Source organism: Myodes glareolus, chromosome 14 (assembly GCF_982192425.1).
Source record: "Myodes glareolus chromosome 14, mMyoGla1.1, whole genome shotgun sequence".
NCBI lineage: Eukaryota > Metazoa > Chordata > Mammalia > Rodentia > Cricetidae > Myodes > Myodes glareolus.
The window spans coordinates 21,464,630-21,491,486 of NC_142039.1; the positions used below are offsets into that span (position 1 = coordinate 21,464,630).

General features: G+C 40.8%; 1 protein-coding gene and 1 long non-coding RNA gene across 3 annotated transcripts in view; one reads left to right on the forward strand and one right to left on the reverse strand.

The window, feature by feature from the left end:
* Window positions 1-240: 240 nt before the first annotated feature.
* Taf3 (TATA-box binding protein associated factor 3) overlaps window positions 241-26,857 on the reverse strand; it is a 146,089-nt gene continuing 119,472 nt past the window's right edge. For both annotated transcript variants that reach the window (XM_048460909.3, XM_085699140.2), the window contains 3 exons: window positions 7,335-7,584; window positions 3,858-3,964; window positions 241-2,174 (listed from right to left, as the gene is read on the reverse strand). In XM_048460909.3, the coding sequence (XP_048316866.1) occupies window positions 2,060-2,174; window positions 3,858-3,964; window positions 7,335-7,584 (472 nt within the window). In that variant the 3' untranslated portion in view covers window positions 241-2,059. The remainder of the gene's footprint in view (window positions 2,175-3,857; window positions 3,965-7,334; window positions 7,585-26,857) is intronic.
* Window positions 2,093-7,176, forward strand: LOC146891941 (uncharacterized). The gene is made up of 2 exons (XR_015005045.2): window positions 2,093-2,196; window positions 3,733-7,176. It is a non-coding gene; the product is annotated as an uncharacterized LOC146891941 (long non-coding RNA).

Consider the following 26,857-nt stretch of genomic DNA (forward strand, 5'->3'; position numbering starts at 1 on the left):
AATCATGAACTGGATTTAGGAAAGCAACCATGAAATAGCAAGGGACAACAAATTGATTGAAATTCCTTAAATGTCTCGTGGACTGGAGACTCTCAGACAGGAGGAAGGGGAAAAGTTCTATATAGGCACCTCCTTTCTTACTTTAGGAGTGTAGCCTGCTCATTTAGACGTGGCAACTTCAGATCCACTGACCATGCCTCAGGGAACTAATTCCTAAATAAAGAAAATGGAAAAGCAAACTACGAAACAGCCAATAATCTTTATTTTGCACTTCCCCCACCCTTCACCCCTCTCCAAAAAGCACTAGTGGGTATATTTGTGCATGTGAAAATATTGTATAAAGTATTTAGGATGATCTCTACTAAATAAAACAAACAAACAAAAAAGACACACATATCTCAACATATACTTTTTTGGGAAGGCAGGGGAAGAAAACTTCTGGCTTCTAGAACAAAGAGAGCAGTAATTTCAGCACTCTCCTCAGGTCAACTCCATTCCCACTGTTCTGCAATTGAACATCAAGGCAGAGAACCACATTTCTGAAACCACATTGTATGTTTTAAAATAGGACTAATTATAATGCTAACATCCATTGAGGTGGCAGTAAAAAAAAAAATCACATTTCTATTCATATATTTATATTAGGTTCAAATCCCACATTCTAACATTCAAGATAGCCTTCACACAAGCCCAAACTGGGATTAGTTCAAAATCAAGTAAAAGTCCACAGTTATTCCAAAGTCACTAAAATATGCTAATAAAGTTAAATTTGATGTTTTTTTTACATTAAAAATAAAATATTTGGTTTATGTTTCAGATATCTATAACATATAATAAATAGTGGGCAGTATAGTAATATAATAAAGTTTTGTGATACCCTGAAATTTGATGAGTTTTCTTAAAAAAATTCATAATATACTTCATTTCAACCTTAAAGCACAATATCTATGAACAAATCTGTAGAAATAAAACAATATAAACACAAAATGCTACAGTAATTTTTTTCTTTTTTTTTACTTTGTGGAAACTACATGTCCTTTTAGTAAAAGTGAGAAAAATTTACAGAAAATATATAACAAACAAAACAATTTCAAAGCATCAACTCTAGATTTCAATTGCCTTGTTCCCTCCGACCACGAGGGTCCTTTCCCTACCATGTTGTGGGCACTGCATTTGGGGAGGGAGGGCTGGGTCTTTCTCTCTATCCTCTTTGCCTGTGCACAGCAGCAATTACAGACATGGCTGAAATCACAGTGGATTCCAGAGAAAACCAGAATTAAACACGATAAAAAAATTTTAAAAATAACTACTTCATAAATATTTATTATATACAGTAAGGGGACATTTTCTTAGTATCAAGAGTTTTATACAAGTTGATGAATGTACACGCAGTGGAAGAAGAGGCTCCAGCAGGTTACAGAAGAGTAGGATTCGAACACAACCAAGTTATAAAATAGGCTAAAGGAAAATAATTTGCACGGAGGTGAACAGGACATGATAGAAACCTTTTTCTTAAAAAATATAAGGTATCTCACAAAAGCCTGAACATTTTACATGTTAGTAATAAAAGTGGGGTAAGGTGGGGGAATTTCATATATTCTCATCACAAAAATATTTACCAGTCCTCTGACTGGGGTGTTCTTTCCTTATGATTATCTCTGTGAGGGAGAGGGCTTGGGAACTATAGCTAATGATGCATCCTTCAGTTACAATCAAGGCATTTGTACATTACCTTCTCATCTAACAACGTAATAAAAAGTTCTGGAGAGAAGAAAGGGAATCCGGAGGGAAGATGTGTGGTGTCTTTATTAATACTTGTCACTGGTAATAGGCAGATGGAGGTGCGAGCCCTCAGGCCACGCCTCTACTGGAGTTTTCCTTCAGTCACACACCCTGGGAGCTCAGGTCCATGTGCTTCAGAAGGGAGCATCCAGAACGGTGGTATATTCTTGTCCTTGCTCCACCAGGATGCACTGTCCACAGGGCCTGGGGAAGACAGAATGGCAGAACCGGCCCAGCCTGGACCCGATGCGGGGCAGCAGTTCTGCCCATGCTGACGTCAGTGAGCACGGTGCTTCCTCTTCTTGTGCTTCTTGTCCTTCTTTATCTTGGCACACTTGGAGCAGAACCACTGCATCTCTTCCGGAGGAGCCGCCATTAATCCCACACAGGGCCTAGACATCAAAAGAAGTTCAGGTAAATTTCTTACAATTTTCTTTCTTTTTTGTTTTTTTGCAACAGGTTTCTCTGCGTAGCGCTGGCTGCCCTGGAAACTAACTCTAGACCGGGCTGGCCTCCGGAGCGCTGGGATTAAAGACACATGCCACCACTGCTCTGTGCTCAGGATTTTCTTTCTCTGAGGCAAGGTCAGCAAGCTAAACCATGCTCTCCCCCACAATCCCCACAGAACTTTATAAAGGTTTTATTTTTGTGTTATGTTTGAGTATTTTCCCTGTGTATCATTTGTGTGCTTGGTGCTGGCAGAGGCCGGAAGACGGTGTCTGATCCCCTGTGAAAGGAATTGCAGACCATAGTGAGTCACCCAGCAGAAGCAGATGGAGCTCTTAACCAATGAGCCATCTCTTCAGTCACTGCCATGTTTCCAAAGGCAAAGCTCTTCCTGGTACGGTCAATGCTGCCCTTGTACTCCTGGGGATGGAATCCAACCCCTCCAAAATGCTAAGCAAACGCTCTACCAACTGAGTTAAATTGATCACCCCTTTTTCAATGCTTTAAATTGATTTTTTTTTAAAGGAATGGTGATATGGCTCAGCACTGGCTACTATGCCTGACGACTATTGCCTGACAACGTGGTTTTCCAAGCCATGCGGTGGGCTTGAAAGCGGAGAACTGGCTTTTTAAAGTTGTTTTCTGGCCAGATGGTGGAGGCGCACGCCTTTAATCCGAGCACTTGGGAGGCAAAGGTAGACAGATCTCAGTGAGTTCAAGGCCAGCCTGGTCTACAAAGAGAGTTCCAGGACAGGTTCCAAAGTTACAGCAAAACCCTGTCTCCAAAAAAAAAAAAAAAAAAAAAAAAAGTTGTTTTCTAACCTTCACATGAATATGGTAAAATGATGTACATACCAATATATCATGCTCCAGTCCCACAATAAAAATAAATGTAAAAAATGATGCATGTACCAGAAATCAGCCTAAAGATCTAATTTACAGAGCACTAATGTTGAGTATTTGGGTTATCTTATTATACAATGCCTCTGTATAGGCCCTGTGGGGAGATCACAAGCTTATTTATCCTTCCAGTCAGGAACAGTATACTGCAACGGCTTTACTTTTATGTTTTAATTTGGGAAAAGGGGCAAGGGATGAGACAGAATCTCAGGTAACCCGGGCTGACCTCAGACTCACCATGTAATCAAGGGTCTTTGCTTGGTCTCAGCATTCAGCACTGAGACTACCAGCACTCCATCATACCTGGCTCTGTTGTTAGCGTATAGATAGCAAACATCATGGCCAAACGGGTACTTTCAGAATGAAATAAGGCTGAACACATTTTGGCTGAACATCTTCAGATGGGAACAGCTGAGACTTCAGAAACAAACAAGCCGCCTTTGAGTCTGCTCTCAAGCACAGCAGTCAAGTGCTGCAGTTCTCACCCAATGCCTATGTGCTTACTTATTTCAGTAGGAAAGGGGTTGTTTATAAGTGAAGCAAAACATTCACACTCTAGGCTCTGTAACAGCACATTAACTTGGCAGTTATTTCACCGTGCAGGCTCCATTTGACTGTCCTCAGGAGAGTAGCTGAACTGGTCTAAAGACACTAGCTGGCTTGGATTCCTGCTCAGGCATGATCTGTGTTGCGCTGTCTGAGCACCTGGGGTCCTCGGGGGCACTCACCAGTGGTACCAGTCGTCACAGCCGTCACAGCCGATCATAGGACTCCCGTCATCAGGCTTGTTGCACCCCGGACAGATCCAGATCTGATTGCCCCACTCATCGCGGATCTGATGTTAACGTGGAGGAGCAAAAACAGATGGTGTGCGGAAAAAGAACCAGAAGAGGCCAGATAAGAATGCCGCTGTATACTATAAACACAGCAGTCTACGAGCTGGAAATGCGGTAGATCAGCACTGCAGGAGTCTGCTCTGGAGGATGGCGGGCTCTTCAACAATGGCTTCTCCCCTTCCTCCCTCTCCCACTCACTGTCTCCCTCCATCCCAACATGCTTTCTTTCCCCTCCCTTTTACTCCCTCTCTCTCACACACTGTCTCTCTTTCCTCAGGCCCTCTCACACTTTCTCCCTACTCCCCTCCCTTTTGCACACACTCCCCACTTCCTCCCTCTTTCCTTCTTTTTGAGGCAAGTCTCACAAGCTCAGGCTGGCTTGGCAGTCATTATATAGTCCAGGCTGGCCTTGAACTCCAATTTCTACCTCAGCCTCCTGAGTGGTGGGATTTCTGGTACGTGCTGCCACGGCTGGATATAGTGACATATTTCTAATGTGTAATCTAAACTGCGCTGTAAAGTTTTTAAAAACAAAGCATTGTAGAATCAGCTTTAAAAACCATATAACACAACCTACATTTGACTCATCTAAGAAATTCCTATAATCTCGTGAACTCTTTATGAGTCTTTCTGCCAGTAACAACTGATATTTTTGAAAGTGCTCAGTTTTAAATATTTTTTCAGCCACGTTCATAGTATGGAATTAGCACATACAGTCAAACATGCATGTATTCCCTCATTACTTATTAGCCAAACCCTTCTCCTGAACTAGGTGATAAGATCAAGGATATAAAAGAGCTGTTACTAAGTAACTTTCCATTCCCTTTATGACATTTTAGAAAAGTACAATCAACTAAAGGGCAAATGAAATAAGAGGCTCACGGAGCCAAAGAACTACATACTTAATTATTATTATGCTCCAAATACTGCATGTTCTAGAGTTCTGACTTTGTTCTCAATAGTAAGTGTCCCTAACTTTATGACTTTCTCAGATGTCGTATTACTGAAACCAATTCTGCATGGATACTATAAAAGAGCTGAGTCAAGCTCCCTTGTAAATGTCCTCATAGCAAGACAACATATGATCTCACTGTGTATTTTGCAAGGTGGCCTCCTCCTATACCGTTAAGCACAACACTGACTAAATGTGTGGGTGAAAGTGGTTTCCTTGTGAGGGTTATCAAAAGTGGATATACCCCTCTGTATGCATGGGCTTACTCTAAGGCCTACTATTTTTGAAAATCCCTACAAAGGCAAACTACAATGACCTGAACCCTTTCTACAGGAATGTGGAGGAAGCTGCCTCTGACTGCTGGCCCTCACTTGAGGGAAACTGCACCATGGGGAAAGAACCAGTAGCCACCAGGCACTGAGTGTCTGTGAGTGAAGCAATCATGCATGGCCAGTCTTGCTGCTGGCTGACCTTTCTTGACATTAGCAGGTTGTAACTCTGAGTCACATAAAAAAAAGAAAATCCGCTATAGCACCATAGTTACACCCAATACTTTCTAGGGTACAGAATTCTTTCAAACATGACTTTATTTAATCATTGTAAATCATCTTTGGATAGGTTAGAAATGGGGGAACAGGAGCTAGTGACAGAATCTCTCTGTGTCCTCATAAGCATCTATTTAGATTAGGAGACGTTTTGGGCACTGTCCCAGTTGGTGTCACCTCTGTGGAGTCAGTTCAAATGTCTACTGGAGAGCCACAATCTTCAGAGCCAGACAAGACTACAGAGATTAATGCGTCTAATACAAATCCCTTAATTACAGATAAACAAATGGAGGATGAAGAGATTAAGTATAGACTCTTTCCTGACCAACTCACCTGGGGGTGACGCCTCAATTAGACCCCTCGATTGATCCTTCAATGGACCAATTTATTCCTCACAGGTTTTTGTCTCACATCGTCTGTCTTGAATTCCAGTTTATTTTTTTATTTATTATTTTTATTATATATAATAGATAAATATAATAATTCATTATTGCCAATTACTAATTTTTCCTGCTTATGTACTCTCTGAATGCATTCAGGATTTTGGTTTTTTTTTTTTTAAATACTGCTTTGTGTCCTTATATTGTCTCACATATTTAATGATTTGTTTCTTTCCAAACTCCCCTACGTAACACACGGTTAGATATCTCTTAACAAATAGCACCAGTCCTGTGCTGCCACTGGCTAGTCATTCATCTCTTTACAAGGTCAGGCTAACACAACAGTAAAGAGCTTGTCATTCAAAAGCATCAATGTCTCCATTTACAAAACACTTTGTTGTGTGCTTGTGTGTGTCTATTCACTATGCTTTGAGAGTATATCTTTATAAATACTTCATTAGGGGTTAGAATAAGATCTGATTATATTAACTATGGGGAAAACATCTAAGTGTAGTCCTAGGACAACGCAGAGTCATTTGATATGATGGAATGCATTTATTTATTTGTTACTTATTTATTTATTTTCAATATTAGGAGTTAAACTCAGGCCCCTGTACATGCTAGGCAAGCTTTCTACCACTGAGCTATATCTCTAGCCCATATATGGTAGGTCTAATAATAAAAAAATACACTTGAATCTCAGAAAGTAATATGGTCTAATGGTTCATTTCTATTTAAAATGTAAGTTCTAACATATTCTGGATCTCACCAAGTAAAGTACAATAACTAACTAGTGCTACAATTAAGAAACATAGCTGGCCCATAATGGTGTGACATTCCCCTCTGTATGCTGTGAATATGACTGGTTAATAAACTGTCTTAGGTCTGAGCAGGGCAGAATAGAGGTAGGTGGGGAAAACTAAACTGAATGCTGGAAGAAAGAAGGCAGAGTCAGAAGCCATGTAGCCTTGCCGGAGATAGACAACGGAACTTTACCCAGTAATCCACAGCCTCATGCTGATACACAGATTAATGGAGATAGGTTAATTTAAGATATGAGTTAGCCAGAAATACGTTTAAGCTATTGGCCAAACAGTATTGCATATAATATGGTTTCTGTGTGATTATTTCGGGTCTGAGCAGCTGGGAACAAATAAGCGACCTCTTATAACACCATCAGATCTATGTCTATTACATAAATTATACTCCAGTCACTAATTTACTCACTCGAGTAAGAATTCACTGTGGAATTTAAATAGCAGAGTATATACTGATTTTTTTATATTTAGGTATACAGCCATGTTTCAAATCAACATAAAAGCAATTTGACATCATTTATGTGGGTGAGTGTGAACTTTGTAAAGTAAGTTTTGAGTCAACTACTTGAAAAGGCAATGGAAATGCTTCTCCATTCTCACAGGAAGAAGTACTTCCTGTGAGAGTCAGCATCACAGAATTAGTGTTTACTTAAATGCTGTAGAAACATACGCACCACGTAAGTGCTGACTGTCTCTGTCACCACGCTCCGCACTGGGGCTTTGGCACTCCCGGCTCCGGAGAGGGCAGGGGCTGGGGATGGCATCAGGGCTGGGCACACTGTAGCCTGGGCGAGGAGTGGTGGTGGCAGAGGAGTAGGGCTCACACGCACAGGAACAGGGACTGGGGCTGGAGGTGGGGTTTTAGGTCTGTTCAGAGAAGGAGTTGGCTTAGCCTCGGGGGCTGGCACCACCTTGCTGATGACACTGTCAAGAGAGAAAAGTAAAAGTTGAAATATATCACATATTCAAACAATTACTACAAAAATCCTTTGTCTGGAAGCAAAATAGGCTTACTTTACTTAAAACATACCCTCCCGCCAAACAAACAAACAAAACAACACATTTAGGGTATGTGGTGGTCAGAGGACAGCTTGCTTGGAGATGGCTCTCTCCTTCCACCATGTGAGTTCCAGGGGTCAAACACAGGTTATCAGGTTTGTGTAGCAGGCACCCTTACCTGCTGAGCCATACTGTCATCCATATTTATTTATTTTCCAGTGTCTCGTGCATGAATGGTAACCACCCTAAGAGCTGAGCTGCTATATCCCCAGCTTTGCAAAATCTGCTTTTAGGCATCCAGAAACAGTTAATGAACTTAGAATTCACAGCCCATCATCAATTATTCTTGCAATGTAGGCTAACTTTTCATTTTCTCCAATTGCCCCTCGGTGATCAGATATGTAGAGATACTCTACACATCAATGTACATGTGTTTTCACAGATGTGTAATGCACAGATTGTGTTTGTCTGTAGCTGGATTTATACTCCCCTTTGTTGACTTCACAGGTGTCAACATGACTTCTGTGGCTGATGAAATGGGAAATGGTGTGGTGCGTCTGAGTAGCTTCTTCTTCTTCTTATTTTTTTCCCCGAGACAAGGTTTCTCTGTAGCTTTGGTGCCTGTCCTGGAACTAGTTCTTGTAGACCAGGCTGGCCTCAAACACACAGAGATCTGTCTGCTTCTGCCTCCCGAGTGCTAGGATTAACGGTGTGCGCCACCACCTCCCGGCTCTGAGTAGCTTCTTGAAAGCTGTCATTGACTGGGAAGTCTTGTTAGCTTCAGAAGAATCCCTTCTTCCCCAGAAGCTATTCTGCCCCCAAACCTGCAGGTGTTTTTTATATTTTACTTTTTTTGTACTTTGAATGAGAATTTGAACGAGAATGTTCTCCATAAGGCTGGGCTATGTGAATACTTAGTCTCCAGTTGGAGGCAGTTTGGGGAGATTTAGATGGTATAGGTTTACTTTACTTAAAACATCCCCCTAAATTATTTAGGGTTATGTGATGCCCAGAGAAAAGCAGGTTTTGAGATTATATAGTCTCATTCTGCTTCCAGTTTGCTCTGCCTACTTCATGCTCATAGCTAGAGGTGTGATCACTCATCTTCCTGCTCGAGCCATGCCTGCCACTGTGACCATGCCTCCCTACCACAGTGGAGCCCCATCCCTCTGGATCTGTAAGCCCAACCAAGCTCTTCCATAAACTGACTTGGTCATAGAATCTGATCAGAGCAAAAACAAAGTAACTAATACAGAAGTTGGTAGAGACTGGCCTGCTGCCTCACACTGCCGTCACCATGTGTGGTGTTTGAAGAACAATGAACTCCAAAGGGAGTGGCACTAATGGGAGGTGTGGCCTTGAGGGAGGAAGTGTGTCACTGCAGAGGCAGGCTTTGAGGGCTCATGTATATTCAAGCCACGCCCAGTGAGACAGTTTACTTCCTGCTGCCTTTGGATAAAGATGTAAGGACTCTCAACTCCAGTAGCATGCCTGCCTGCATGCTGCTTTGCTTCCCACATTTCCTGCCAAGGACATTTCAAGACTGTTAAATTTGTTTATTATGTAATGGACTAAACCTCTGAAATGTAAGCAAGCCACCCCAATTAAATGTAAGAGTTGCTGTGGTCATGCTGTCTCTTCACAGCAATAAAAACCCTAAGACACCAGGTGACTTTTTTGAGGACTGTGGAAGACTTTGGAAGACTGAATCAAGAGTGGCTGAATGCTCTAAGCAGCACATAGTAAGCTATTTTAATATATTATATAATAATATTCAATATATTATTATAATATTTATAATAATTATAATAATATAATAATTTAATATAATTATTATAATATTATATTAAAATAGCTTACTATTAGCTGGAATATAGTGTGGACTACAAAGGCCCAGCTCAAGAAGTCTGAAAGAGGAACATTATTAGCAACTGGACTAGACGGCATTCATGTGATATTTTGGTAAGAATCTGTCTGTTCCAGAGAAGCTAGCTAACAAGGAAGACCCTAAGAGGATGCATGGATCCCCTTGGGAAGGGAAAATAGACAAGATCTCCTGAGTATATTGCCAGTGTGAGGGAGGGGAGGAGAACATGAGGGAAAGGGATGGTACAGTTGTGGGAGGGACAAAGAGGGAGAACAAGGAAAGAGGTATCTTGGGAGAGGGAGCCATTATGGGGTTAGTGAGAAACCTGGTACTAGAGAAATTCCCAAGAATCTACAAGAATACCCAAGCTAAGATGCCAAGCAATAGTGGCGAGGGTGCCTGAACTGGCCTTCCCTTGTAGATTGATGACTATCCTAATTATCACCATAGAACCTTCATCCAGTAACTGATGGAAGCAGATGCAGAGATTCACAGCTAAGCACTGGGCCGAGCTCCTAGAGTCCAGTTGAAGAGAGTGAGGAGGGGATTATATAAGCAAAGGGGGTCAAGATCATGATTGGGAAACAGAGAGACAGCTGACTCGAGCTAGTGGGAACTCATGAACTCTGGACTGACAGCTGGGGAGCCTGAATGGAACCAAACTAAGCCCTCTGAATGTGGATGACACTGTGTCTTGGGCAGTTTGTGGGGTCACTGGCAGTGCATTAACTGGTTTTTTGGAGCCCATTCCCTATGGAGGGATACCTTGGTCAGCCTCGATACAGGGTCACAGGAGGGGCTTGGTCCTGACTCAACTTGATATGCCAGACTTTGTTGATTCCCCATGGGAAGCCTTACCCTCTCTGAGGAGAGGATGGGGAGTAGGATGGAATGGAAGGAAGATGGGAGGGAGAAGGAAAACGGAGGGAGGGAAACTGTGATTGGTATGTAAAATGAAAAATAAAACTTTTAAATAAAAAGTGGAGAAAAAAAAGGAATCTGGTTGCTTTCTGTTCATATCTTGAGAACTTCCCCGAGGATGGAGGAGTTTTTCTTTCTTTCTTTCCTTCCTTCTTTCTTTTTCTGTCTGTTTGTCTGTCTCTCTCTGTCTTTCTTCCTTCCTTTCCTTCCTTTCTTTTTTCCTCTCCCCTTCCCTGGTTTTACAGGATAGGGTTTCTTTGTGTAGGCCTGGCTATTGTGGAACAGGCTTGTAGACCAAGCTGGTCTCAGTGTACAGTGTGTTATTTAGTCAGGTGTAGTAGCCCCAGCACTAAGAAGGGAGAGGCAGGCAGATCTCTGTGAGTTCAGGGCCATCCTGGTCTACATAGTGAGTTCCAGGACAGTCAGGGCTACACAGCAAGACCCTGTCTCAAAATACCACTATAATAAAATTCAAGTTTTCTAAGAAGAAAAATGTAAGCATGAATATTTATGTGTGTAGTTACAAAAAAGTTCAAAAGAACACACACACACACACACACACACACTATCCAGAAACTGCCTCTATAAGCTGGAATTGCAAGGTACTTCCCCTTGGTTTATCTATAATTAACAGATAAATCTTGTAATAAAGATAATGAAAAAGTAAAAATATATAATTTAAAGTGTTTCTTGGAACTTTTAAACAAAATGATGGCTTAGCCAACATGTTCTAGTGAAATATTGGTCACAGTTTAGTCATAAACATTAGGACATAAAGCCCCAAGCTAAGCCAAAGGGTTTCACAATACAGATGACTCTCTAATGGTTAATGGAGATCAATAGCCTAAATAAGAAAGTGAGTCTTTGCTAACATGCTATTTGTTTGTGCAACTAGAATAATAAATTAATAAATGAGTTCTTTAGATACTGCTATAGTTTGAATGCTGTTGGTCCCAGAAGATGTATGTGTTCATATGCTAAATCTTCAAGGGGTGGGATGTAAAGATATATATGTTGGTATGTGTGTGTGTGTGTGTGTGTGTGTGTGTGTGTGTGTGTGTGTGTGAGAGAGAGAGAGAGAGAGAGAGAGAGAGAGAGAGAGAGAGAGAAACTACCCTACTTCCAAGGGGTTGAGGTACCATTAATTACTACAGTGACCTACTTCCTCAACTCTTATAGTTCAAAAGACAGTTTCTGAGAGAGTTTGAGTTATTTGATTATAGGTTCTAAGTGACTTAGGGTAGTTGAATATACAATTTTAAAAGCAATTCTTTTTCTTAAGGAAAAATTTTCCATTATCTAGTTTTAGCAATATGAAGAATCATGTAGTGGTGCAACGTAATACACATCCTCAGCCCAGATTTGCTGAAGTATAAACACTCAATCAATTTCATTGTAGAGTAATGCTGGATTCCGGCTGCCTTTTCCCTCCTATTGAACTGCACAGTAAGTAACCTTCTGGAGTTTCCTGTTGAGGTCCAACGTCTCAGAGAAAGCAATACTGACCACAGCTGTGCCCCACGGTGGCTCTGCTGCTAACGTTACATCTTTTGGAGGATTTAGTCACAGTACCCTAACTGCTATAAACACTGGTGTTATTCATACAAATGTGCAGAAGGAGGGACTGTCAGAGGGATTTCTTTACCTGTTTCCCCACCACAAAATTGGTGAAACAAACAGAATGGGTCACAAGCTGTAATGCAAACTCACAGTTTGACAAGTCAATAAAGAGCCAGGTACTGCCTCCTGGCCCCTCAGAGCCTCCGAGGTTAGAGGCAAACACAATTTGGATATGTTCTGCACAGGGGGTTTAATGATCCTCATTATTCAGCTATTGTGTGCAAACACTATGAAACCAGTAATCTAAATTAGAAGTCCAAATAACTGGCCACTGAAGTGCTCTCACAGTTCAAAAGTTCCCTCACAATGGCTTACTTATTTACCTGAACAGTGAATGGCCACTTTTAAATGGTGACATGACACCACAGGGAAAAGCACTGTGATCATGCCTATGGATTTTATGTGACCTTCTGAACACAGAAATTATTCAATGGAGAAAAATCACTTTGAGGAAATCATGTTCCTTATATCACAATTCATTTACTTCTTTCTAAGTATTTAATTTTAGATTTTAGACACACTATCACCCATAAGAAACACATTCTCACATTTGCTAAATGAATCTCTTCTTACAACAAATGAGAAAATATTACTGAAATTTTACAGCAATACTGCTGTGAAACTGCACAGTTGATCTGTGACATGAACATGTGTAACTAATTTTTCTACCTTTGCCTTTTTACTTTTATGGAAAGCCCCAGGCATACCTGGCCTAAACTTGTAGTCAGTCTATTGTTCACACACGAGCAGACTTAAATAATATGAAAGTCACTACAGGTGATCTCCTAGGCTGGCCACAAGTAATCCACACCGTCCCTTGCTCCTTTTGGGACCACTCACTGGGGAAAGTCAGAAGCTGTGTCTGCATGTGAAGAAGCTGCCTGAGAAAGGAGCACATGCTCTGTGTGAGCTTGAGACACTGAGGACTTCAGATGATGCCGTCTTTGTCAGCAGCTTTAAAGGCCTGAGAAGGAACTGTTTAAACCCTTAAGAAGCCAGGAAGTACGGCTGTTGCTTTAAATGGTTAAATCCCAAGATTATTTGTTGTGTGGAAATGGAAAATAAATAAATCAAGCTTTCCATTTTCCTAACTTAGGTATTTAAGTAAATATTTCAAACTTGGGAAGAATTCTGTTTTTGAGTATTAGTACTTAAAATGCCAAACAGTGAGACAGTCATTTCCATATTTCACATTGATCAAATACCCAAAGACAATTAGGAGAATCAGTTTTATGTTGATTCTTCAAATCAATCATGATTCCTTATTCTTCTTGATCCCCACAGCTCAAATTTTAACATTTGTATAATTATAAGACAACGATAAATGGATTTAATTCCTCAAGCTTGTGGTTTGCCTCTTGAATATTTACATCGTCTCATAAAACGGGCATTTTATCTTGTCATAGCCCAAGTACACATCAAGTAGCAAACATTTTATCTTTTAATGCAGGCATGACCTATTTGAAAAATGAAACAAATTGCATGAAGTAATTAGAGAAAAACATCACCATTATAGAATCTTGTTTCCAAGGGAGAGGCCCAAATGATTATACTCCTATTGTCAAATGTTCCAATCTGTAAAATACCCTGGAAGGGCACTAACATTCAGATAAGTGATGAATACCGAACATCTTCACACAAAAAAGATCCAGCACAGCGATAGTGGTGCTAATGAAAATGAAATGGTAAGCTCTAAGTAACTACGTAAAAGGAAAGGAAAGAAGGGAAAAAAAAAACCCTGAATATATTTTGTCATATATTTTTTTACTTTGGAGTCAGGTAAACGATCTCTAGATTCAAAAAAATCAACTTGTTTTTTTAAGACGGGTCTCACTGTAGCTCTAGCTGAAACTTGCTATGTATACTAGGTTAGCCTTGAACTCAAAAGGATCCACTTGCCTCAGCTACCCAAGTGCAGGGACTACAGGTGGATACCATTATACCTGGCACAGAAAATTAACTTTTAAAAACTGCCTTTGAATGGAAAACAAACAGAACTGAACCAATCTCCAAGCACGTCAATTATGATGATAAATATCAGGAGACTTTAGGAGGCTGGTATTTTGTTCACACATCCATAGCAGAACGTTAAAAAATACTGTGTGGGGGCAAATCCCTATTAGCTGTTGGCCAGGCAACTTCAGAAGCCCCTAAAGCAATACAGGCTGTTGCTAGTGTTCCTGGATGCCCAGTGAAACTATACAAGAAAGACCCTGCTGCTGAAGACATGTGCTCTGGATACAGGACACAGAGAGACCAAGCTATGAAGATTCCTGCTGACGAGTGTCACAGTGCAGGGAGAGCTATGCAGGCTGGTGGTGGAATAGGGTCATTAATGATCACAGCCCTCCATACTACATCACTTACTATCTGGCAAGATATGCCCATGGGTACAATAACACAGCATCCTCTGAGGGTAACCAACTGCTTCCTAATTGGATTTGAGGCCTGCTCCATTGGAGGACTACATATTTGCCCTGGAAAGTGCCTCACTTGGGACTGAGAGACCACTTGGGTGACCACCAAGGTAAACCAATGGGAATCACATAGTCCACACTCCTGGGGCAGTCCCGCCATGACTCCTGGGAAGACTCAACACTAGAGACTACCACTACGGATGTTTTAGCAAATGGACACATAGTTAAACTGTCTTTTAAACACCCATGTTTATACTCAGATTAGTATTTTAGTCTTGGTCAGAAAAGACTCTTTTAGCATTGGGCAATGGCATAGCAAGATTTATAACTGGCTAAAGTGCTAAGAATAATGAATGCTTTGTGTTTGACCTCAGATGGGACATTGCAGAAGAGGGACAGGACTATAGGAACTGAATGGCAGAGAGGCATATGGAACACTGTTTTCTGGATACAATGTGGTTCAACACACAGCAGTGTGACTGCCTGCCTGGGGTCTGCCTACCACCCAAATCCCCCTCCTGCACCCCCTAAAAAAGGAAGAATAGAAAAAAGGAAGGAGAGACATGAGGATAGGAGGGGGACGAGCAGGGACTAGGTATGTATTTTAACCAGTGTTCTATTGCTGTAAAGAGAAGGTATGACCAAGGCAAGTCATAAAAGAAAAGCATCTAATTTGGGTCATGTTTACAGTTCAGAGGGTTAGTCCCCATTATCATTATGGTGGGAGCATGGTGGCATATATGGTAATGAAGCAGTAGCCAAGAGCTACATCTGATTCTGAGGAAGCAGGTAGAGAGAAAGATTGGGTAAACCCCAGGGACACACTACCTCTAACAAGGCCACACCCACTCCAACGAGGCCACACTTCCCAGTTCTTCTAATCTTTTCAACTAGTTTTACTTCCTCCAAATATAAGCCCATGTGGGTCGTTCTTATTCAAACTATCACGGGGGGCAAGAGTGGGAAGAAGGGGATGAGAGAGAATAATGAGGGCAGGGAGTAAGTGTGACTGCAGCGTATCCATAGTTCATCAAATACAAGTACAATATTGTAAAAAATAAAAATAAAATTCCAACAGTGGTAAAATCTTACCCTCCCAAACCAAAATAAAATAAAATAAAATAAAGAAAATCTGAATCTTCTTATTTTTCAACTTTAAAATGTATTTATGTGTGCATTGGTAGGTATGAATATGTCATGGTGCACAGACAGAGGTCAGAAGATAACTTTTGGGAGGTGGATCTCTCTCTCCACCTTGGAGGCTCCTGGGAGAGAACTCAGCTCATTATGCTCAAGGTGCCAAGCGCCTTTCTCCACTGAGCCATCTCACCAGCCACTGCAAGTGTTTGAATGCCTTCCTTAGTCTAGCTATATAATGTTTTTATTTGTGAGTTAAAGTTGCTTATATTTTAAAAATTAGAAAAAAACTTAACCCTTAACTTCATCTGGTAGTGTTATCAGGGGCAGCAGTGACACCGTCATGGCAGAGCACTCTGTAGGGCTCTCATAGGACAGAACAGGTGCCACTTGGTTGGCACTCAAGATGGCTGAGGTAAAAAGAACACAGAAGAAATTAAGAGAAGTAACAATAATATTAAAAAGGATAAGCTTATTATCGTGTGTGTGTGTGTGCTGTATGAAAGTCTGTAGGTGTGTGCAGTGTATGAAAATCTATAGGTGTGTTCAGGTGTGCTCACTCGTGTGGGTCTGTGGAAGCAGCGGTTGAAGTTAAGTTTCTTCCATAATTGCTTCTTGACTTTTCTTGTGAGGAGTTTGTGAACCTGGGGCCCAGAAACTGGCTGAACTGAGTGGTTAACAAGCTCCAGAGATCCTCCTATCTCTACTTTCCTAGACCTAGTTATAGTTATAGTTCTGTGTCACCATGCCCAGGTCTTTATAAGGGTGCTGGGGCCCTGATATCTATATAGCAAGCAGTCTACCCACTGAGCCATCATCCTTGCCTGATTTTCTTTTATTTACAAATATACCTATAATCTAGTTCTGTCCCTTACAAAGGCCTAAAAGTTATGACATTCTAGTAGCAATGGGCACCTCTACTATCCGAGCTGTATTCCTACCCCACTAATGGAATCAATGTTCTTTGGAAGAATGGCTAATTTGAGGTCTGTGGAAATGGGCAATAACACATAGGAAATACATAAAAGCTATTCAACACTGATGAGATTGTATTGAATCTAACAAACAACATGAAAGAATTACCATTAGACAGGACAGTATAATTTGAAAATGAAAATAATAAAAGAGGAAAGAAAAAGAGAAGGAAACAGGCTGAGGGGGCATAGGAAGAGATAAACTAAATCCAAGTATCATCACTAAGTGTATTTCTGGATCAGCTCTACCAACTCCTTTCTCTAAAGACAACACAGGAGGAATTCAGCCAACATTTATATGTGCTTTCCTGTTTGACTTATATTTCAAAATAACAAAAGAAAAGTATATTTTCCTTGAAGGGTTTTAGTTAATAAATACTAAAGAGATAGTCACGTTAAAAACATCCAGCATTTCACAAAGTCTAGTGAAATGACTGATTTAATATTGTTTAAGACTATAAACCTCACCACGTGCCCCCTACTGAGACAATAAGACAATACCAGAGTTGGAGAGCTCAGCAACTAGAACATTTATTGCTCTTGTAGGGATCAGCGTTGGGTTCCCAGGTGACTCACAACCACCTGTAATTCCAGTTCCAGGAAATCCCACACCTCTGACCTCTGCAGGCACTTGCACTAATGTGCACATACCTAAATGTGGATACACATTACACCTACACCCAATTAAAAATAATACAAATGAATCAGTGATTAAGAGCACTGGCCGCTCTTCCAGCACAGAAGTTCAGTTCCAAGCACCCACATGTGGTTGTTCACAAGAGCCTGTAACTTCAGCTCTTGAGGGATCTGACATCCTCTTCTGGTCTCAGCAGGCAAATCCCACCCACCTCCCTCACACATATAATTAAAGTAAAATCATTCTCCTCCTCTTTTTTTTTTTTTTTTAAAGATAGTGTTTCTCTGTGTAGCCCTGACTGTCCTGGAACTCCCTTGGTAGACTTGAACTCAGAGATCCACCTACCTCTGTTGTCAGAATGCTGGGATTAAAGGTGTGCACCACCACAGCCCAGCAAGAAGAGCTATCTTCTTTTAATTTTTTAAAACTGAGCAATGGCAGTATTTAAAGCATATGTACTGGGAGACAGATGTGTACTTGTGGGAGAAAGATAGTCCATGCCTTTAGAGAGGCCAGAAGAAAGCAGAAGGGGCAATTAAAAGCCTATTTTATAAGGCTCTTTGACAGTAACTTAAATTTACAAGACAGATGTTAATTTCTTTGTATTTAATAGCCAAATAAAATGATGAAAACAATAAAAAAAGCAGAAAGACATTGTGCCTTAGTTATTTGGCTTTGAATCGCTTAATGGTAGTGGTGGTGGTGAGGAACATTTAGCACTGAACTATGATTTACTCATTCTGTTCAGCTTGGTTCCAAACTATGAACCTGGGGTAGTATTACTTACTGTCATTGCTCCTCTGTGCTTTAACAAAACTCACATGTCCAGGTACAGATTAATCAGTGCTTCATGGCCAGGTCATAATACATGGTCCAGCCATGTTTAAAATCTGGTTCATGTTCAACACCAGTATTCTAATAGTTGAACTAAAATAAAAGTACATGAAATGCCCATGATGTAGTTATGGCCAGGAGGTGGGAGCAAGCTATAGAACAGTGTATATGATAATTCTATTAAAAAAAAACTGGTAAAATAGATACTGAAGTTAGTGCTGGGTATTTGGGAGAAAGGATGGGATTTGTGGGGGTAAGGAGCTTAGCTTTCTAAGCTACACATTTTAAACAGCTAATTATTTATTATTATGGTAACATTTCATGTAATCATCATCATTACAACCAGGTTTCCTATTTGTCTACTTATTACCATCATCTCCACCCACCATCATGACAAGGTTTCGTATATTCCAAGATGGCCTCAAACTCACTGTGTAGGCAAAGATAACCTTCTAGTCCTCTGGCCTCCACTTTCCTAGTGATAGGATTACAGGCGTGTCTTACCATGTCTGATTTAATGTGGTACTAGGGATTGAACCTGGAATTTGGTGTATGCTAGGCAAGCGCTTCAGCCCCAATTTAAAGCCTCAACGGGTTAACTTAAATTTTAAAAACATGTATTTGTGTATGTATATCAACACACACGTGGAGGTCAGAGTTGACTTGTAGGAGTCAGTTCTTTCCTTACACCATGTGGGTGCTCGATGGCAAGTACCTTTACCCTCAGAGTCACCTCACTGGCCCACAGTTAACTCCTTAAAGAAAATAATGACCATGTATTATTTTTTCAATTAGAAAAAAAAAGATTTAAAAACTATGTCAAGTACTTGTGCACATAGCAGTACTTGTTTAAATGGTTCTTAAATAGAAGGACCACTAATTTTATCCAAAAGATATAAAATGCAGAGAGGTAAAGACCAAAGTATAGAGCCTTTTATTTCCATTTTTTTGTTTAGTTTTAAAAATTTGGAGCAAGGAAGCTTGCTTGTTCAGCACAGTAGTCTAAAATATACTATTACTCAGTCTTAGCCTTCTTTCAAGTTCTCCTAAGATCTACTGCGGCTTGAAAATAGAAGCTCTGAGTTCATCACCAACCAGCATGTAAGGAATAGGAAGAACCAGTGTGGAGGGTACCATCATGGTTCATTTTTTCAAAATATGCTTGACAGTGACATTGGTCCATTTAGGCAAACATTTCTCAACATTAACTGGGTAGAATACTACGAATAAAAAGGATTTATAAGCATCACTGCTTCACTGAAATATAAAGAGTGAGTAAGACTAGAGCAAGGGTGAGGAGCAAGAAAGGAAGATGTATAAAGAAAGAGGAGTACATGAAAGAAGAAGCAAAAAAGATGGTACGAGAACGAGATGCAAACAAGTGGGGGAGAAATTGGGATAATAAAGTTTCATGGGCAACAGGACCCAGAGGAGCAGAGAGGAATAATGCTATCAGGACGTAGGCTGCTCTCTGCACTGGCCCAAGGAATAAGGCATCCAAGTCTTGCAGATGAAGGGTATGTGAAAAGGCTATGATCTTCCAATCTAAGAAAAGAATTCAATTAGAGAGAATAGAAGGTGATATGAAAAGAGAGGAGTAGTATGTTTGGGGTTAAAGGTTTATGTGGGAATAGTATATAAAGAAACCTAGAAGAAATTCACTAGTTTATAAGCTAAACTAAAAAAAAAAGTAATAAATGTTTTTAAAGTATCCTTCTGAATCGGTAAAAAATGCTGCTCCCAGAAGATATGGGCTATTGAATGAAAATTTCAGTGTCAGGCATGGGATGCCACCCTACAGCCATTGGTCAAACAAGCCATAGAGGAACCCTAAACACAAGCTCATGGTTGTCTACCGTAACTAGATGTTAAAACTCTGTTGCTGAAGACATACCACTTACTTCAGTTGCAGGACATGGAGAAATCAAACTTGACTAACCAGAAATCTCTGATGACTTAGCTTACATAATGTCAGGAGGTGCTGCTAGACAGAGAAAACAATGGTCTTACTCAGCACTAGACTTTGCATTCTTTAACACTGACCTGTTGGCAAGACGTGCCCACTGGTGTAACAGTGACATGACATATATGTGTGTAACCAGCTGCATTCTTATTAGACATCCTTCAGGAGGGATGATTACATGTCTACTGCTGTACATGTGCTCCAAAGCTGGGAAGAGGTCATAGGACTGGGGAGGTCATCGGTCCTGGGAGGTTGGGTGACGGGACGGGACGGGACAGGACTATTGTTTAGCTAAATGGTCATGCTATTAAACTGTGCTATAAATACTTGTGTTCATATCCATAGATTAACACTGTTTCCTGTTTGGTTAGAAAAGATTCTTCTGGTAGTGGGTGGTGGTTAATGCAGAAACTCATAGCTGGTTCAAGTATAAATAACTGAGAGCCACATTGTGGATGGGCCATCTACATCAACCTTCCATCATCTAAGGCTCAGGGACTTTGAGGAAGTGGTGATGGAGAGAATGTAAGAGCTTGTAGATGGGGAGGAAAGCTAAGAAATATTAACTTTGGGGCATGATATGGCTGTTGTACACATCAACTCACAGTCAACATTCCAGCATGAGTGGGGCGAGGCCCCCAAGGACCCACCGAAAACGGAGGCGCTATTGACAGATGGTGGTTGCTGAGGTAGGGAAAGTTACCCTCCTTTGGAGCCATGAGGATGGGTTGCATATGCCCCAGTGGATGGCCACACACTCATATGCATATGGGAAGCATTAACTGGATTTTGGGGATTATTAATAACCAAAAAAGTCAAAATAGGACATGAATCTGGGTGAGAGATGGAATGGGGCACTACTGGGAGTGAGAGGGAGGTAGTAGCTGATGGGTATGATCAACACACATTGTATAAATGCATGGAACTTTTAAAGAATAGGAAAGTATTCTCTAAAACAGAAGCTATAGAAGTTTCTTGGATAGAAACCAGGATCCAGTAGGTGGATGAGTTAAAATAGAATAGCGTGATCTAGAAGGCAGAGAAGAGGAGTTCTCAGGTTTTTCTCAGATAGAGGGAAGCTGGTGAAGGGGAAGATTTGGAATGAGAAGATGAGACTGGAGGGAAACCTGAGAGAAAGGATGAATGGCACAGAGCAGAAGAGCAGGAGAGAAGCTAGGAGCTGTGGGGTGATGGAAGGTAGGATGTGGGCCTTATGGGTCAGTATGGATGCTGCTGTGGTCCTTCTTGGAACCTGAAGATAAGCTGTGAGGGGATAGGGCATGCAGTTCTGGAACCGCACAGAACAAATCCAAACAGACAGGTCAACAGGGCTTGTCAGTTCTATATGCAAAAATGAGACCACAATGGTAAGAACAAAAGAGAAAACAGAACTCGTGTAGTGATGTGGATATCCACTTTATAAGCTTCCAGTAGGCGTGGAAAAGGTTAACAAACAAGTTATTCCATGTATTCAATATCTTTATGCAAGTATCTGAATCTACCACAGGATAGACAGAAAATATAGAATGCAAATGACGTAACAAAAGGTCTAAATATTTCAAACCCTTGGCATATATTGTTTTATAAATACCTGAACTGAGAGCAAGTTGATCTTTAGGGAGAATTATAGTCAGATAGTAGTTGAAAGGTTACCATGATACAGCTAAATTATCTCTGCCTGTCACAGGCTAAAGGACATTTAAATTCTGGAAGTTCACATCAGCTCTTTCTTCAGATAACAAATCTTAAGTACCTTCCTATATTCATTCAATTAGCGATCTTGGGCCTTGATAAAGCTGTGGAGAGAAACTTTCCAACTATCATTCAAATCATATCTCAAAAGGTGGTCATAAATATTTTAAAACCTAAGTGAACTAATAAGACCTAGACCCATTAAGGATAAGATCTTTTACAACAAATTAAATAAAACAATTTATTGAAGTCTGGACTCCAGATAAGCTAGATTTACTGGCTGACCTTTTATTCATTTAAGGAACAAAATTAGCTCTAATTGCATTAGAATGGAATCCAGTAAATTTTGCTCAGTCTTCTAATGTGGCATCCCTGTAAGGTCTGCTATAATTGTTTACAAGCAAGATGGAAATGCTTTGATTATAATCTTTCCACTTGTTTTACTGGGTCATAAAAGCATTTCCCCAAACCCAAAGCTGGTTGTTCTGACAGCAGACTAGTTTTTCTCTTAAATATACACACTGCATCTTTGGTGTTGGTGAGCAAACTACAAGTTCCAAGGGGAAAAAAAAAATCAAAATTCTAGGTCAGTGAAAATGAAAGACCAAAGCTCCTCAAAAATAAATAGAAATGGCTGAAGATGCACATAAAAAAAGCATCTAGCTACCTGTTAGTGACGGGTGGCTGAGAGCTGCCCCTGAGACAACTGATGACCATGGGGAGAAGGCAGAGGACTTCACAGCCAGTTACTCAGCACCCAGGGAAAGAGCGGCAGCAATGCTTAGCACTAAAAGATGTCATTTTAAAGTTGCAGATACATTCTTTTGTGAGATTTAAATCACACTTACAAAATCTGAATATAGTCAATCTTAGGGTTTCTTTTAGTCATTGTTCTTATAATTTAGTTTAAAACATGGGAAACATCTAGGAAATGTTTCTGTTTCTATAATAATTTTACCAGGGCAGGGCAAAAGACAGGCAATTCATGGCACTTCAATTAAAGACAACAATGAAAAGCACACAGCTTTGTTTTTATTTTTGTTCTAAAGAGCCATGTTGTGCAAAATGCTTGGTCACCCTGTCACCTTGGTCCGTGATTTCCTTATAGGGACAGAAACTTTACCCGCCTTTCTCCAATTGTGATAAAAGGCATTTGCTCCTTTTGTTGGCTCTTGTCCTATATTCTGGTGAGAGCCCATTCTCCTTCTGAAGTCGTCATCTTTCTGACGGAGTTTTACTACATAGCAAAGACTGGCTCAAACTTGTAGTAATTCTCCTGCCTCAGCCCTCTAGAGTGAAGAATTACAATTAAGGCACACTGAAAATGGCTACAGTTGAAAATATAAAGATGCTTATTTTCCTTGAAAGTATCCTTAAATGGCTATTTTTGTATTTCCTTATGATTACTCATTTCAATTGTCAGAAGTTTGTCAATGAAGAGACAGTATCTAGATCTATTTTATGTTTTAAAATATGAAACTTGTTTTTTGGATTAATAAGCTTCAGATCTAATTTTCACAGTATATACGGACTGATTAAGATATTATAACTATTAAAAAGTCCCACCAAGTTTAAGCATAAACAAGACTACACCAAATTTTCAGCAACTCTGTCATGAGTGGGCAGGAGAAGGAAAAAACTTCCTGTAGTTAAGCAATCAACCCAGCTGTTACCGGAAATCAAAACACCAGCAGAACACAATTGCCAGTGGTAAAGCAGTCCCCCAAATAATTCAAAACTAACTTCAGAAAACGGCGAAACCTGCCAAACAGGCTACCCAATGCCAACTCTCGAAGGCAACCTGTGTTCTCATTGAGAGCAGACACTGCAATCTGATAGGCCCATCACTGTCAAGGCAGCCCTACAGGCAGGATCACCTTGAGAGCAGAGGAGAGAGGCAGTGACTTTCCCATTATGAACTTCTGTCTAAGGGAGAAGTATAGACTAGCAGATGGAAAAGGCAGAGGCTCAAAGCTGGGGCACATGCCCACAGATCCAGTTCAAGGCCAGCCTGAGCTACTCAGTGAGATCTTATCTGGGGGTGGAGGGAGACTCAAGATGCTCCCTCTAGCACCTGTGACACCACTAGAGAGGGCATTTGCAGAACATGAGGGAAGAATCATTATTTTCAGTCAGTATTCACCCTCAAAGTTTGCACAAATTCATACCACATTTTTATTAATGCTTTACAATATGGAAAATTATCTTTTCCCATGAAGCTTAACTGAATTTTGAATTTTATAAATATTTAGACCTTTAAACTTAGAAGATGTGCAGACCCTATTCTGTCATGTTTCTTTCTTGACAACTGCTTTTTATTTTTCAGTTGGGGGTAGGAAACAAGGTCTCACTCTGTAGCTCTGACTGACTTGAATTTGCTATGAACACGAGGTTAGCATCAAGTTTATAGAAACTTGTCTGCCTCTGCCTCCTAGAGTGCTGGGGTTAGAGGTGTGCACCAATACACATAGTTTCTGACAATTCTCTCTAAGAAGGGACTCTGTCCCTAACACTCTGTCACATTATTTTGCTCTGCATTTTTCACGACGAGGACTAAGATAATGACATCAGTTAGACATCTGTCCTAAAACTGCTCAGAATAAAGTAGGCCAGCAAGGTAAGGAGGGCCAGGGTGACAGACACAGGACAGCTGTGCTGTCAGTGAGTCCCACGCATTCCTCATCACCATCTTCTGGGGAAACCCAAGGATCCTGAGCAGCTCCTGGGCAAACTGAAAGTCCAGCTTGACTGGGAGCCTAACCTTGGTCACATCAGCAATGGACTTGAATTGTGGCTTCCTCACTCACACAGTTGAAACTGTAGCTTTGGGGTTAGTGCTTCAATGGGAACTCAGGACATCCATTACTAGTAGACATGTTCAAGGAATCTGAGATCTTTGCAAAGTTGTCCTGAATTTTAACACTGTCAGGAAAAGGCACTGGCATGTCATAGACCCCTTTAGAAGACAGTTTTGAAGGATGTGGAACCCAGGGAAAACAAATAACTGCTGTCTTGCTGCGAGGAACACTAACAGAGAACAGAGGACCCTCTCTAACCACAAGGCACTTTGGGGGATCAAGGGCAGAAGACCTAACTTCTTTAAGACTTAGAAACTAAATATTGTCTTAAAGATCTTCCGACGAGAGGGTATAATTTGAACCTTGTAAAGCTTTTTCTTTCTCTCATAATTTCAAAAGACTTGGTCATTCAGCAATAAACAACCCCCACCCCCCAAGGAATACAGACTCCCTTGTTTTTGAAACCCAGACTGCTCATTAATTTCACTTTAAAAGAGTATTAGCTCACCCCCAGGTGTATACAGACAATAACTAGCCATACACTTATATGATTCCCTACTTCATTGTCACTACAGCCATAGAATAGGTTATACTACAGGGTAGTTCCTTACTCTGCTACCATAAAAAGATGGCTAGAATTTGAATGTTACCCAATATCCATGTGTCACAAAATATTTTAAATTTCTAATTAAACATTTTTATGAGTATGTGCACATAGGTGCAGGTTCCCTGAATCTGGAACTACAGGTTGCTGTGAGGTACCTGATGTGGGTGCTGGAAACTGAACTCTGGGCCTCTGGAAGAACAACAAGTGCTCTTAATTGCTGAGCCAACTCTACAGCCCCAAAGAATAGTCTTTTAAGTTTTTCAGTCATTTAAAAACACAAGAAAAATTCTTAGTTTGCAGGCCATACAAAAACAAGTAGTAAGTTGAATATGGCTACGAGGATGGAGTTTACTAACCCTCAATTTAGACCCTTGCATCCTCAAACATATCTACTGAATTTATGATTATATGAAACCCATTGGACTTGAGGCCCCACCTCCCTCTGACTTTAACACGCAATGTGTTACACTTAATTTCTTTGTCCAGTACACTTCTATACCTGTCTTGGTCAAATAATTAATTGCTAATATAACAGGGCAGTTACTTTCTAGGTATCTACATGTTACATGTTATATAACATTGTACTTCTGAGGGTAATTTGTCTAGAATCCCAGCTATTCTAATTTCCCTCAAGCTGGACATTTTGATCCCGAGCAATAGGATCCAGTTCTCACATCTTCCAGTCTCTTACAAATATGAATGATTTATTGAAAGGTGAAAACAGAATAGACAGCCAACAGAATTACCAACAGATGCTTCAGGGCAGAGACTGACTGTAACTAGAAACGCCACTTTAAATCTTAATTCTCTAATGGGAGGAAGCCAGGGTTCCCTGTGTGGGAGTTTGACTGGGTACTGATGAACTATGGGGAAAACAGAAATTAAATAGAAATTGGGAAAAGTATGTTCTGAATGATGAACAAGAACATTTTCCCTTAGAGAAATGAGACGGTTTCCAGAATTTCCAAGGAGATTTCCAAGAGTGTAGACCGCTAGAGGCCGTGCAGGCTAGGTATGACAGCTGACCCAGAACCTTGGCCCATCTGATCTTCCTCACTAAGTCCAAGGGTGTGGGTACATCAGATGCCAGGAGAAAAAGAGTGGAATTCAAATAGATTTTGAAGATTTTCTGTTTGTCAGCAATTGGACCACCTGCTATCTGGGTCTCTACAGGCAGAACAATGAGGAACGCCATGGAAAGCACTCAGAGAAGACGGAGAAAATAAGAACCATCTGGACAGTGTCCCTCAGCTCTTCAGAGGAGCATGTACTTTCCTGAAAGACCATTTTGGCCTCTGTCTTACCCTTCCTCATAATCCCGAGGAACTGAACTGACGGCCATTTAGACCTGACAGCGGCCGTATATAAATACACACACTTTACGATGAAATGAACCGAGAACGGTGGTTTGTGCGCTGTAAACAGCACAGGAAGAGCTCAGGGCTGGGGAAGTCACAGCCCTGGATGGAGGGAGGAGGATCCTCTACTGTTGTTTTCCTAAATGGACATGTCATCTAAATATTTATGTTTATACCCATTAATTAGTGCTGCTGTTCTCCTTTAGGTCTCAGAAACCCCAACAATGGCTGAGTGCCTATTAACATATCTAAGCAGACACCAGCCCATTCTCCCAGCAGCACCCAGCACCTACCTGAGGCTCCTCCCAGCACTTCTCACACAGGGGCTGGGCTTCTGCCTCCCTTCCAATATAACTAATCCATTTTGACTATG